The sequence below is a fragment of the Sebastes umbrosus genome, chromosome 23, assembly GCF_015220745.1.
Source record: "Sebastes umbrosus isolate fSebUmb1 chromosome 23, fSebUmb1.pri, whole genome shotgun sequence".
NCBI classification, from domain to species: Eukaryota; Metazoa; Chordata; class Actinopteri; order Perciformes; family Sebastidae; genus Sebastes; species Sebastes umbrosus.
Genome location: NC_051291.1, coordinates 861,553 through 876,556, shown reverse-complemented (window position 1 = coordinate 876,556; position 15,004 = coordinate 861,553). Strand labels below are relative to the sequence as shown.

The window sequence follows — 15,004 nt, the reverse complement described above, 5'->3', positions numbered from 1 at the left end:
GAGGTGCTGATCAGTCTCTGCAGAGAGTCAACCTGTCCATCCTGAGTGAGCTTCACCAGCTGCTTTAAAGTGTTCTCATCCATGCTGGTTAGAGGTCAAAGGTTAAAGGTTAAAGGCTGCAGCATCAACTACAAAAAGTCACTTTCTGGTCAAAATGACAGAAAATAGTCAAGCTGGCCTTCCTGAAGACATGCTGCAGAGAAGAGAAGAGTTCACTGTTGGTTATCTTCTTCTTCTTCTTTGAGCTTTATTGGTGGTTGGCAAACAACGATTTGGTGCATTACCGCCACCTACTGGACTGGAGTGTGGAGCAGTAGATTGGCAGGAAAAAATAAATAAAATAAATAAATAAAATTAAATAAATAATTACTAATATTTACTATATCCCAAAAAAACAAAGAAAATCAAAATCAAAGAAAAAGAAAAAAGGAAAACAAACAACCTCATATTTTTCCAATCATATTAATTTGTCTAAGATACTGAAATAATGTTCTATAACACTCATTTAGTGAGTTCTTTTGTAGAATATGTAATGGAAATTCTGTCAATATTCCGAGATGAGTCCTAATGAACGTTGAAATAAGGATCTCAAACAGATGAAATGTCTTTGTTGTATTTTATTCTTGCAAGAAGAGGCACTGGTTATACAGAGTCACACAAAGTCTGCAGAAGAGTGCACTGCAGGAGATTATTACAATGTGATTATATAGAAATCTACAACAGGGACTGTGAGAAAAGGAGTTGTTTTACTCAGACAGTGTCCCAGTAAAAGTCAACACTCAGTACTTTCCCACTACATGAGACGAAGAGCACACAGACAGGAACTCTCCACTGTTGCATAAAGAGACATCATTACATACAATGTCATTTTCCATTACAAATATCTATTAAATCAAAGTGTACTTTAATCTCTTTGAGGCCTTCTTTCTTCCTCATATCTCCCACAATGCAACATGACATGCTCCACCGTTTCCTCTTGTCCACAGTAATCACATCTACCTGTGTCATGTTTACCTATCAGTCAGTTATCATGTCATATGCAGACGCTCTTCCTGAGGGCTTGGTTTTAATAGGGTAACTTTATTAACTTATTTAGAAATATGTGGAAGTAAACAGCAAAACTCCATCGTTCCACAGGGTGGAGCTGCGACACAAAGCAGAGCAGAAAGATCTATTTAAATGTGTTCATCTACAGTTATGTTGTCATGAACTGAACTATTCTGCAGAGGCACTTTGGGTTCAGAATATATGAATGAATAAAAAAAGACAAAATCAGATGCAGGTCCAGGTGGTGAACCTCTGTGGATCATCAGGACACGGCTGATCCTCTCAACACATCCACTTTCTGATCACTCACTCTGACGGAGATCACTCCCATCTGTTGAGAGAAGAAGAGAACAGAAGTCATGAATCAGTGTTTACAGAGACTCCCTTCATCAGCTGTCAGTCACTGATGCAGCACACAGTTCATTTATAAAACTATCATTAGCAGAACCAACCTCCATATCTCCGCTCACTACTCAATATCTCCAACAGGAACCGCAATTTATCTTCTAGCTAATTCATCAGTGTGGTCGTTCCTAAAGTCTGCACCTCCTCTGGTCCTCACTCATTCCAGTGTGCTGCTCCTAGTGACTGGAACGAGTTAATGAAGACACTAAACCTCCACACCCTCATCCCGTTACCCTCCTTTAATAGCTCTATGGGCAGACCACATCATGGTTACTAAATGTAACCACGGTTCTATGAAATAAGAGCCAGTGATCTGAGGCTTCAGTCAGACTGATCTCAGAGCTGTGACAGAGATGAACTGATCAATGAGAGAACAAAGACTTTCTGATCAGAGTTGATGGTACGACAGTTTGATGGATGAGGACCACTGTCTCTATACATGTTGTGATGCTGTCAGCTGTAATCCAGCTTTATTTCCTGGAGACATGAACACAACAACAACATCTTCTTCACATCAACTCTAACACATGATCACAACAAGCTTCTGGCTGATCTGATTGGCTGACTGTTCTCTCTCTGTGTGTCACCGTTCTCCTCTCACAGCTTAACGGAGGAAACACATCACAACAATACTGCTGAAACCAGCATGGACCGACTCCGACCCTCTACTGACCTCAGAGTCTCCAGTCTACAGTGTGGACTCTCCACCAGATCAGACAGCAGCTTCACATCTGAATCCTCCAGGTTGTTGTCACTCAGATCCAGCTCTCTCAGATGGGAGGGGTTGGACTTCAGAGCTGAGGCCAGAGAAGCACAGCTGATCTTTGTCAAACTGCAGTCACTCAATCTGAATAAAGAATAAATGATGAAGATAAAAATCACTTTATAATCCAATCAGATGTGTTCATCATCCAAATGTCACATCAACATTCATACACCTGTTCATGTCAACACACATCAATAACATGCTGCTGATCTCTGTGTTCATCTATGTGTGTGTGCTGAAGGATCAATATCAATGATCAGACATTATTTGTGGAACACGTTGAAACAAACAGAAACCAGAGAAATATTTCTACTTCATGAAGTAAACTTGATCAATTTAGAACCAATATTAGTTCAGAGGATCTTCTGTATCCAGATGTGACCATTTACCAACAATGATAAACATTCATTTACTTTAACAACTAACAGTGGACATTTTCTACACTTTCTTTAAGAAACACAAGTCTTTAGTGACTGCAGACTGAATTTAGTTCAAGAAACATGAAAATATGAAGAAAAGGACATTAACAACTTTATGGATGGAAGTTATGTTTGTACATAAATCAGGTTCAATTGTTAATTAAACATATAAGATATCTAACAGTAACAGAGAGTCAGTGAACTGACCCCAGAGTCTCCAGTCTACAGTGTGGACTCTCCAGAAAACCACACAGGAGCTTCACTCCTGAATCCTTCAGGTCGTTGAGGCTCAGATCCAGCTCTCTCAGATGGGAGGGGTTGGACTTCAGAGCTGAGGTCAGAGAAGCACAGCTGATCTCTGACAAACTGCACCTCCACAATCTGAATAAAAAATAAATGATGTAAGTTTAGAAGACAACGTTCCTGCTTGAAATCATTCATTGTTTAATAATGTGTTCAGAGCTGAAGAAGGTTTAGAACGTAGAAGTTTATAAAATGTAAACTCTAAACACCTGAAGCCAAAAGGATGCAGGTTAAAAACTGTTAAACACAAACAGTGAAACAGAGCTCTCATTAATATTAATGACAACGTGCTGCTACTTCAATAAAGACGTAGTGACTTCACCTCTTAAACTCTGACAGCTCCACCAGTGGATCCATCTATACAAACTCATGTTGAGCAGCCAAACACAAATAAAAACCACAGAAACTGATTCAAGATTCAACTCAAGATCTCAAAGTTTCTAAAGATGTCAAATATGTCAGGATGGATTTTGGGGAAATGTGAACAAAACTCATCTACAATATATATTTTAGGAATAGTGGAGTCATAAAATCAAAGCATCTTCAGTTTAAACTCTTCAGTCAGTAAAAGAATCATAAAGCTTCATAACATTTATAGAAAAAGTAAATAGTGAATATATTTGTTATTGTCTGATAGCTGAAATAGAGATTATTTATTTATTCTTCATATTTATGTTTTTTTATAATTTATTTTAACATGATGAAGTCAGGTGTTGTGATATATGAAGGTTTTAAATGTGTAGCTCAACAATGCTCTGCCACAGTCAATGGACTAAACCACTGAAGAAGAAAATGGACTTTAGCATTAAGATACTCAGTGTTTTTCCTGGAGACATGAACACAACAACAACATCTTCTTCACATCAACTCTAACACATGATCACAACAAGCTTCTGGCTGATCTGATTGGCTGACTGTTCTCTCTCTCTCTGTGTGTCACCGTTCTCCTCTCACAGCTTAACAGAGGAAACGCATCACAACAATACTGCTGAAACCAGCATGGACCGACTCCGACCCTCTACTTACTCCAGAGTCTCCAGTCTACAGTGTGGACTCTCCACAAGATCAGACAGCAGCTTCACATCTGAATCCTTCAGGTCGTTGTAGCCCAGATCCAGCTCTCTCAGATGGGAGGGGTTGGACTTCAGAGCTGAGGCCAGAGAAGCACAGCTGATCTTTGACAACCTGCAGCTCCACAATCTGAATAAAGAATAAATGATGAAGATAAAATCACTTTATAATCCAGTCAGATGTGTTCAGGTTTTAAATGTGTAGCTCAACATCACTATGTCCTAATCAATGATCTTTTCCCTAAAATGAGTAGAGTGACTTTGTCATTGTGTTATTGTGGATCATCATAATGTCAGCCTTCTACAGACATCATCCAGATGTTACCACAACATTCATACACCTGTTCATGTCAACACACATCAATAACATGCTGCTGATCTCTGTCAAGTCTGGAATTAGAGGATCAATATCAAATCAGACTTGTTGGACTTCATTACTTCATTTATTACATGGCCTTCTTCTCACTGTATCTGGGAGCTTAGCAGGTTTATGTCATTTACAGGAAAGGTCCACATTTGTTCAAGTGTGTCTATAAACAACAGCCACATGTCATATGTACATTAAAAAGAGTTATTGGTGGCAGTAATCATTCCTCCTGTGAAGTGGTCCCTTCATAACACAACTACACTGTAAGAAATGACTTCAAAAGTTCAACTGAAACTAATATGAAGATTCAGCAGTCTGAGTCCGACAAATCAAGTGAGTGTTTACTAGGGCTGGGTCGATTCAACTATCTCCTGATTCAATATGTATTGTGATTTTTAAGTATTGTGATTCGATATTACAATTTATTGCTATTTTTGTTAACTTTTTTTAACACTAGACCATGGGAAAAAGTTGAATCATACACTTCTACGGGCTTTTAATTTGGAAAATATCTAAATGAATCCAGTAAAATTGTTTGATTTCCAGCATGTATGTAGTCAGAGATGTCCTGAAGTCAAATATATCAGTCATTGTCAGGAAGTATTTATTACATTTTTTCCAGCAAAACCCAAAAATCAAAGGCTAAATACATTTAACATAAATGTCAGTATCTGGGTGCTCTACAGTTGTAGCGTCGGCCCATTTGACCACGGAGATGAGAGCGACGGCCGGCTCGACCGCCACGTTACCGCGATACGATAACGTTTCCTGTCCGTGACAGAGTTAGCATGCAGCTTTAGGCCGTGATGTCTAGCTCTGCTTTTCCTGTCAATGTGTGAAACCCAAAGTGTTTCCATCCTTTACTGGATGTGTAGTGTTTACCACGCTGGATTTAACATGTGAGGGTGCAGGTCGTATCCACGCTGACCCTCCAACGTTTTAGACTTTCTCATTTCGGCTCGCTGCGGTTTGTTTTGGTTGGAACAGATATGAAGTCACGTTACTCAGACTACAACAATAAAAGCGGTAACTTCCTTCTACCTCCACATAGACTCAAATGGAGCAAATATATTGATTCTGGCATTAAAAAATCTATTTCTAAACTGTAAAGAAAAAATTGCGACACAAAGGTGAATTGATTTTTTTCCCGCCCCTAGTGTTTACCAAAGTTACAGACTGTTTAGTACCAAATTCCCTCTTTGAGTTACTAATCCTCCTGCAGCTCAACAAGGAAACGGTCAAACACAACATACTGACTGGATACATACTAAGGCTGGGCAATATATCCATATTATATCAATATCGTGATATGAGACGAGATATCATCTTAGATTTTGGATATTGTTTTATCGTGATATGGCATCAGTGTCGTCTTTTCCTGGTTTTAAAGGCTACATTTCAATAAAGGGATGTAATTATCTGAACTTACCAGACTGTTCTAGCTGTTCTATTATTTGTCATTTACACTTCGTCATGAGATCCACATTACTGATGATTATTTATCAAAAATCTCATTGTGTAAATAATTTGTGAAATCACCAATGGTCAATCCTACAATATCGTCGCAATATCGATATCGAAGTATTTGGTCAAAAATATTGTGATATTTAATTTTGTCCAAGTCACCCAGCCCTAATACGTCTAACTCAGACTGCTGAAGCCTCCGATTAGTTTAAGATCAACTTTACAGGTCATTTTACACAGAACAAGACGGTGGATTTAGTCCTCATCTCGTAACACTCAGGTTATACGGGGATTGCTTCGCAGACAGAAGGAATGATGACAGACATCAATAACTCTTTGAATGTACATATGAACATGTGAGTATTGTATTCAGATAGACTTGAGAAAAATATGAACCTGCAAAGATGTTTCTGATGCAGAATATTTATTTGATTTTTGATGCAATCTAAATGTCTGTGGCTTCAAATAATTAGACAATGCTGACATGAAAACAGAGCACAGTTAGATCTGCTGTCAACAAGAACGTGGGAATAACTTAGAACCATAGAAACCTCTGATTAGATGGTGTCGTTCATAATCATCACTTATATGCCTTTAAGTTGGTGCAATACGTGTTTGTTGAAGAGTGCTGCACCTTTAGACATGTTCAAATAGAGAGTTACAGGAATGAGTCCTAAAACCCAGAGATGAGTTAGCATTTTAGCACTTCCTGTTCCCTCGTCTGGAGGTCAATGGGTTTTTAGTTAGATGTCTGAAATAAGGTCTGTGGTTAAAGGTCCAGTGTGTAGGATCTGGCGGTATCTAGCGGTGACGTAAGGAGATTGCAACCAACTGAAGCTTCTGCTGTGTGTGTAGAGAGTGTGTGTACAAACTACATAAACTACAGTCAGTGAACTGACCTCAGAGTCTCCAGTCTACAGTTTGGACTCTCCAGTCCAGCAGAGAGCAGCTTCACTCCTGAATCCTTCAGGTCGTGTTGTCCACTCAGGTGCCAGCTCTCTCAGATGGGAGGGGTTGGACTTCAGAGCTGAGGACACAACTTCCCAGTGAGTATCTGAGAGTCCATAGCAAGAAAGTCTGTCATGACACAAAAATGACAAAATATGTTATTATGAAAGAGGACAGTTTATATTTACTTCATGCATTTGATGACTAAACAGTTTGATATATACTTCTCTTGATTAACATTTGCTCCTCACATCAGTGGTTCAGCTAATCTTATCTCACTGTTTGACATGAAACAATAATTCTCATCACTCTCTCTCAAACCTGCAGATTTTTAATCTTTGTTTTTCTTTAATCTTGCAGATGAAGAGAGAGAACATGTAGTTACATTGAGGCTTCCCTAATGTCCAGTCTGTCAGTGAGATCTGATCCCAGGTCTGTCTCCACAAAGTTAGCATGAGGCCTTCTTGATTAGAAAAGCATTTTTAAAACTCAGTGAATAGTAATAATAATACAGTTGATAAAGATGACCTCTCTTTGCTAGCTACCTGCTGCTTTCAGGTTCACGTCCATAAATGGGAAAATTCACTGACTGCTGCCAAACGGTAGAGAAATGAAACAAATCGTGTAATAATATTAGACCTGTACATAATCAAACATTCATATAATTAGATATTTTGATGACTGCATGAAGTTTTGTCATTAACACTCTTTTCTGAGCATCAAACGTATTCAGCTCACAAACACAATTAAATGAACCAATAAGGTTGCATTATTTTCAACATAATGTCATCAGAAAGATGTTATCAGTGTTTCAGCATTAAAAACACAACATTGATCTTTGGTGTGTATAAGATCTCTTAAAAAGTCTGAAATTCTACCATTCTGATGTTATATATTCATCAGACCGCTGTTATTGGTGGAAGCTGTGTATTTCCATCTTTTCTGAATCTGTCCAAGCATCTCCTGAAGAACACATAATCCACCAAAGAGCTTGTGTTAAAGTATTATTTTACCTGTGTGTCTCTGTAACGTGTTAAAGTAGTTATTTTACCGTGTGTCTCTGTAACGTGTTAAAGTATTATTTTACCGTGTGTCCTCTGTAACAGTGTTAAAGTATTATTTTACCGTGTGTCTCTGTAACGTGTTAAAGTGTTTATTTTACCGTGTGTCTCTGTAACGTGTTAAAGTGTTATTTTACCGTGTGTCCTCTGTAAACGTGTTAAAGTGTTATTTTACCGTGTGTCTCTGTAACGTGTTAAAGTATTATTTTACCGTGTGTCTCTGTAACCATGTTAAAGTGTTATTTACCGTGTGTCTCTGTAACATGTTAAAGTGTTATTTTACCGTGTGTCTCTGTAACGTGTTAAGTGTTATTGTAACCGTGTCTCTGTAACGTGTTAAAGTAATTATTTTACCGTGTGTCTCTGTAACGTGTTAAAGTATTATTTTACCGTGTGTCTCTGTAACGTGTTAAAGTGTTATTTTACCGCGTGTCTCTGTAACGTGTTAAGTGTTATTTTACCGTGTGTCCTCTGTAACGTTTTAAAGTATTATTTTACTTTCTACAGTTACTGTGGTGTCTTCCTGATTTAGCAGCTTTTCTTTCATCAACTTCTCAGACTTAATCTGAATTTATTATCGTTTTCTAGGTATTTGTTTGGATGGCAGGTGTGTTGTTCAGGACCAACGAGCACAATGTCGAGTGTGAAGTGGTTTGTTTTAACTCAACATTTGAAACAGCTCAAGAAACATCTGTGACAAAATACAACTGACATATTTATGTAATAAACACGTGGAACACCTATAAAGAATATTATATTTAAGAATAATTTATAGTGGTGTATATTTTAATAACTAAACTACTAATCTACACTGATCTATAAAGTTAATCACATCTGGACTTACACAGCTTTTCTGCAGTTCCTCACAGCTGGAATCAGTCTCCGTCGTCCCTCCTCTGATGTCTTGTACTTGTTCAGGTCCAACTCATCCAGAACCTCCTCTGACATCTGCAGTATGTAGGCCAGAGCTGAGCACTGGAACACAGAGAGTTCCTTCTCTGATCTGTTCTCTGACTTCAGGAACTCTTGGATCTCCTGATGTACCGAGGTGTCGTTCATCTCCGTCAGACAGTGGAAGATGTTGATGCTTCTGTCAGGAGAGGTATTAACTCTGTTCATCTCCTTCAGGTTGTTGATGATTCTCCCTGGATGATTTCTGGACTGTTGTCTGTCGACCCTGCAGACTCCTAAGAGCTTCTGGTTGGACTCCAGAGAGAGGCCATGAAGGAAGCGAACAAACAGGTCCAGGTGGCCATTTTTACTTTCAAGGGATTTCACCATGGCTCTCTTCAGGAAGTCATCCAGGGTTGAATGAACATATCTTTCTCCCAGGAAGTCCTTCAGTACCTCTGTGTTGCTGTTTGTGAAACAGTGGAACATGTAGACTGCAGCCAGAAACTCCTGAATGCTCAGGTGAACAAAGCAGTAGACTGTTTTCTGGAAGATCACAATCTCTCTTTTGAAGATCTCTGTACAAACTCCTGAGTACACCGAGGCCTCTGTGACATCCAGATCACACCGCTCCAGGTCTTCTTGGTAGAACATGATGTTTCCTTCTCCAGCTGTTCAAACGCCAGCCTCCCCAGCGTCAGAAGAACTTCCTGTCAGCCTCCATCAGCTCCTGTGGACTCGTCTCATGTCCCTCACACGTACTTCTGCTTCTTCCTCTTTGTCTGAACAAACAGGAAGTGTGAGTACATGTCAGTCAGGGTCTTGGGCAGCTCTCCTCTCTGGTCTGTAGTCAACATGTGGTCCAGAACTGTAGCAGTGATCCAGCAGAAGACTGGGATTAGACACATGATGTGGAGGCTCCTGGATGTCTTGATGTGTAGAGATGATTCTGCTGGACAGCTCTTCATCACTGACTCTCCTCCTGAAGTACTCCTCCTTCTGGGCGTCAGTGATGAAGCCTCGTACTTCTGTTACCCTGTCAACACATGCAGGAGGGATCTGATTGGCTGCTGCAGGTCGGGAAGTTATCCAGACGAGAGCTGAGGGAAGCAGATTCCCCTGGATGAGGTTTGTCAACAGCACGTTGACTGATGACTTCTGGGTGACATCAGACACAACCTCGTTGTTGTGGAAAATCCAGTGAAAGTCTGCTTTCATCCAGGCCGTCAAAGATGAACAGAACTTTACAGACAGCGAGCTTCTCTGCTGTGACCTTCTGTAATGTTGGATGGAAAACATGGAGCAGCATGAGAAGACTGTACTGCTCATCTCTGATCAAGTTCAGCTCCCTGAACGAAAGCAGAACCACCAGACTGACATCTTGGTTCTCCAAGCCCTCTGCCCAGTCCAGAGTGAACTTCTGCACTGAGAAGGTTTTTCCAATGCCAGCGACGCCGTTCGTCAGAACGACTCTGATGTGTCTCTGTTGGTCAGGTAAGGCTTTAAAGATGTCCTGGCACTTGATTGGAACGTCATGGAGGGTCTCCTTCTTGGAAGCTGTCTCAAGCTGCCTCACCTCATGTTGGGTATTAACCTCTTCACTCTGTCCCTCTGTGATGTAGAGCTCAGTGTAGATCTCTTTGAGGAGGGTTCCACTTCCTGTTTCATCACTTCCTTCAGTCACACATTCACATCTCCTCCTCAGACTGATCTTATGTTCATCTACAACCTCCTGCAGACCTCTATTCAGACTGATCTTATGTTCATCTACAACCTCCTGCAGACCTCTATCTGCTGAAAGAGAGAAACAAAGTTTAAGACAAAACAAAGAAACTCATTATTTCTAATGCCAATATGAAAATAATCAATATAAGAACATATAAAGAAGTAAAGGTTATAAAGTCATCTTCCCTCTTCTGAAGTCTAAACTAACGTCAACGTGATTTCTATATTATTTTTAATAGTGTTTCAACGTGTCGCTCTGCAGGACAGACGTGTGTTTGTAAGTTCAGAGAAGGAGAGACTGTAGCAGGAAAGATAATGTTGTTCAAAGTCTGTGGCTCCTGTTCAGTTCAGTTCAGTTCAGTTTATGTTTATATAGCGTCAAATCATAACAGAAGTATCTTAAGATGCTTTTCATATAGAGCAGGTTTAGACCGTACTCCTATAATTTAGAGACCCAACAAGAGATCCCCATGAGCATGTATTGTTATACGACAATGACAAGAAGATAACTCCCCTTTCATCAGTGTGTCTGTCTGTCTGGGATAGAACAGGATGTGTTGCTTTACAGAGATAATAGTTCTCCATCTTCATCTATGCAGATGGAGAACAAACATCATTCTGATTGGTTGATGCAAAGACGGAGTGCTATCATAAAAACAAAACATACAAACTATAACATTATTTTCTTTCTCGGGTTCAGATTTTCTCTCAAAGGAGAACAAAGGTACAAGTGATGCAGAGCAGATATGTATGATGAGAAGATCTTAAACAGTTGTCACAACAATAGTCAGGATATTAAAACAACAAGTTTACAGACATGAAGACATCAGCAGTCCATCTACAGTCTTACTTTGACAGTGCTGGTCTGACGGGCTGTCTGAGGTCCAGGTCTTGTTCTGGTCTGACTCGTCTGCAGTCGAGGTCTTTTCTGAATATGGACTCGGCTCCTCCACAGAAGCATGACTCCTCTTCTTCTCTCTGTGGAGACATTACTTTATTACTAAAATCATTTATTGATTGTTGGTGAAGAATATCCAGACTTGTCCGACACTGAAGCTCAGATGGTCACAGAGAAGAGTTAAAGTGTTGGTAGTGAATTCAGCATTCAGTCTGTGATGAAAATGTTCCTTTATTTGAACTCTCCTGCTTTAATAAACAAGAATTAGCTGCTTTTCCTGTCTGACTGTCTTATTAAACATTTAGTGATCTGGCTGAAGTTTCTTTATTAAGAGGAACAACGGACATTTTAAAACATTTATATTATTTTGGAGGCAAATTAACTATATAAACTATATAACTATATAAAAAGAACTGCAACTTGCTCATGAACTGAGGTTAGAAGTGGTCTAAATATTGAGGTAGACCAGCAGTCTGAGACACACAGCATGTACTCTGGTGTCCTTGATGTTCATTTTTAATGTCAACATGTTTTCTGCCACTTTCTACTGTCAACTATCAAATGAAGACATGAATTCAAATATTCTAAAAACAGAAGTGGTACAAATCTACATCTGACCATTTCATGTCAGCAGATAGTTTACACCAGAGATGTTTGTTCTTGACCTTCAGAAACAAGATGTGGTGCAGAGAATCTAAACTCAAAGGTCCACTTACAATAGTCCAAAGCTTCAACTGAAAGCTCTGGATCATTAGTAAGTGGACCTTTGAGCAGATGTTTCCTTCACCATATTTTACACATGTAGTGAAAGAACAAACTCAAACCATCAACACATATGATCAAGGTGAGCCAAATACTTTCTGCAGATGCTTTTTCACCACATGTTGCACAGTTCTGATGTGCACTGATTCAAGATGACACCCAGTAGGTCCTAACAGCTGATTCTAAGGGAGGAGTCAAACCAACTACAGATTTAGAGGACCAATGTGAGAAACTGAATGACTCATTTGAAGCTCATTCTTCTAGATTTTGAATAGTTGCAGATCTTTAGATCATTTCACAGTTGTGAATGAAACATTACATTAAATGAAAACATGATTTAAATTGATGATAAATTGTGAAATGGAGGTTCTCAGGTGTTTTGTTACAGAAATACAATCAGTAAGTTTGTGGCTATAAAACCCAGACTAAGATCCATCTGAGGTTGAAACAGTATCTGCACTATAGTTCTGCATCAGGATATAAATCTGTTAGCAGAACATTTAGTCTCCATCCTCAATGCATCATCATCCATCATGTCAGCTTACAGTAGAAACAGTCTCTTACTTTGACTCTGAGGGTCCAGGGTTCATTACTGAAGTTCAGAGGAAAATCCATGGACCCGTCACTCTTCATAGACAGACAGCTGGGTACTGGAGACTCTGCTCTCTGTCTGGACTGAACTCTGCAAACACCAAGATGATTTTATTCACATCACATGAATCCTTGATAAACTCTCTGATGACAAGACATTTCAGTAGCTCTAAACACACAAACTACTGCTACTGTCAATAATGTGCTTTAAAGTTTGGAGCTTCACTCCACCACGGAGTGGGGGGGCTTTAATTCTCTTTGTGTCGAGAAAAGTTTGTTCAACTTCAGTTAGTAAATACATTTTAGTAGAAATTTTAAAATAGAAACACAAAATCAACAGAAAATTGGTAGAGGAAAGAGAAAATGAGTCCTATAAATGAGTTAGTAGCAGCTCTCTTACTTTGACTCTGAGGGTCCAGGTTCATTACTGAAGAACAGAGGAAGACCTTTAGACTCCTCCTCTTCCTCCATCTTCTGATCTGAAGTCAGTCTGAGAGGTCAAACAGAAACACTGACTGTGAACATGTAACGGAAACAAGTTAGTCCAAGAGAACAGGAAGACACGCACACCCTCTCTCTCTACCACATGCACACACATACACACACACACACGCACACACGCGCACACACACACACACACACACACACACACACACACACACACAGTATACAGTATAATAAAACCAGCCAGCGCTCCACCTGGTCACTTCTCTTTACCTCTCTGCTGGTTTTCTTGGCTTACAGCAGGTTTAATGAGGATTATTCAGCCAGTCATGACTTTGTGTTCACAGAAGAATCAAACTGTTGAGTTCATTCTAACATTTCTCTCCTCTACAGTCCACAGGGAGGAAACTGACTCAGACACTTTGAGAGTGAAGTAATACAATGTTGGATTAACACTCACCCTGCTTCAGTCTTCAGTCTTCAGTCTTCTGTCTTCTGCTCCGTTATCTCTAAATGGAGTCTGAAGCTGAACTGAACTGAACACTTTCACTTTCATGGTTTCTTCCTCTGTTCTCATGAGCCTGCGTCACACCGTCAGTGCAGCTCCTCCTCTCTCCATTTACAGGAAATCAACTGAGTTCATCTGTGTGTGTGTGTGTGTGTGTGTGTGTGTGTGTGTGTGTGTGTGTGTGTGTGTGTGTGTGTGTGTGTTCACAGCCATTTAACATGATGTGTTCATAAGAATCTCTCTTGGCTTGAACAGGCTGAATTAACCCTCTGAGACCCACAATAGACCCGTTTTAGTCTTCTTTAGGAGGGTCCAGGGGGTCTTTAGGGTGTCCAGGTGGTCTTTAGGGGGTCCAGGGGGTCTTTAGCGTGTCCAGGGGGGTCTTTAGGGGGGTCCAGGAGGTCTTTAGGGGGTCTTTAGGGGGTCCAGGGGGTCTTTAGAGGGTCCAGGGGGTCTTTAGGGGGTCCAGGGGTCTTTAGGGGGAGATAGCAGGTCAGCAGTAGATGTGACATAGAAGTGGTGAACATCATCTGAAAGCTGAAGTACGCATGTTAATCAGTTCTGTTTGTTTATTTCACATCAAACATTATATTAAATATGAACTCCTCCTCCTGGCCCTCGCTCTTTTAGCTCCTTTAACTCCTCCTCCTCCTCCTCCTCCCGGCCCTCGCTCCTTTAACTCCTCCTCCTCCTGGCCCTCGCTCCTTTAACTCCTCCTCCTCCTCCTCCCAGCCTTCGATCCTTTAACTCCTCCTCCTTTAACTCCTCCTCCTCCCGGCCCTCGCTCCTTTAACTCCTCCTCCTCCTCCCGGCCTTCGATCCTTTAACTCCTCCTCCTTTAACTCCTCCTCCTCCCGGCCCTCGCTCCTTTAACTCCTCCTCCTTTAACTCCTCCTCTTCCCGGCCCTCGCTCCTTTAACTCCTCCTCCTTTAACTCCTCCTCCTCCTGGCCCTCGCTCCTTTAACTCCTCCTCCTTTAACTCCTCCTCCCGGCCCTCGATGCTTTAACTCCTCCTCCCGGCCCTCGATGCTTTAACTCCTCCTCCCGGCCCTCGCTCCTTTAACTCCTCCTCCTCCTCCTCCCGGCCCTCGCTCCTTTAACTCCTCCTACTTTAACTCCTCCTCCTTTAACTCCTCCTCCCGGCCCTCGATGCTTTAACTCCTCCTCCCGGCCCTCGCTCCTTTAACTCCTCCTCCTTTAACTCCTCCTCCTCCTCCTCCCGGCCCTCGCTCCTTTAACTCCTCCTCCTTTAACTCCTCCTCCCGGCCCTCGATCCTTTAACTCCTCCTCCCGGCCCTCGCTCCTTTAACTCCTCCTCCTTTAACTCCTCCTCC

At 40.8% G+C, this 15,004-nt stretch overlaps 1 protein-coding gene and 1 long non-coding RNA gene across 2 annotated transcripts in view; both read right to left on the bottom strand.

Annotated features, from left to right (window-relative positions):
* The window catches only part of LOC119482581 (NACHT, LRR and PYD domains-containing protein 14-like), a gene marked incomplete at its 5' end in the record, with an annotated part of 158,976 nt that overhangs the window by 127,008 nt on the left and 16,964 nt on the right, over nucleotides 1-15,004 (bottom strand). The window contains one exon of the mRNA XM_037760253.1: nucleotides 3,967-4,140. Within this exon, the coding sequence (XP_037616181.1) occupies nucleotides 3,967-4,140 (174 nt within the window). The remainder of the gene's footprint in view (nucleotides 1-3,966; nucleotides 4,141-15,004) is intronic.
* On the bottom strand, nucleotides 10,501-13,167 carry LOC119482602. The gene is made up of 3 exons (XR_005205471.1): nucleotides 13,118-13,167; nucleotides 11,317-11,444; nucleotides 10,501-10,535 (listed from the first exon to the last, which is right to left on the bottom strand). It is a non-coding gene; the product is annotated as an uncharacterized LOC119482602 (long non-coding RNA).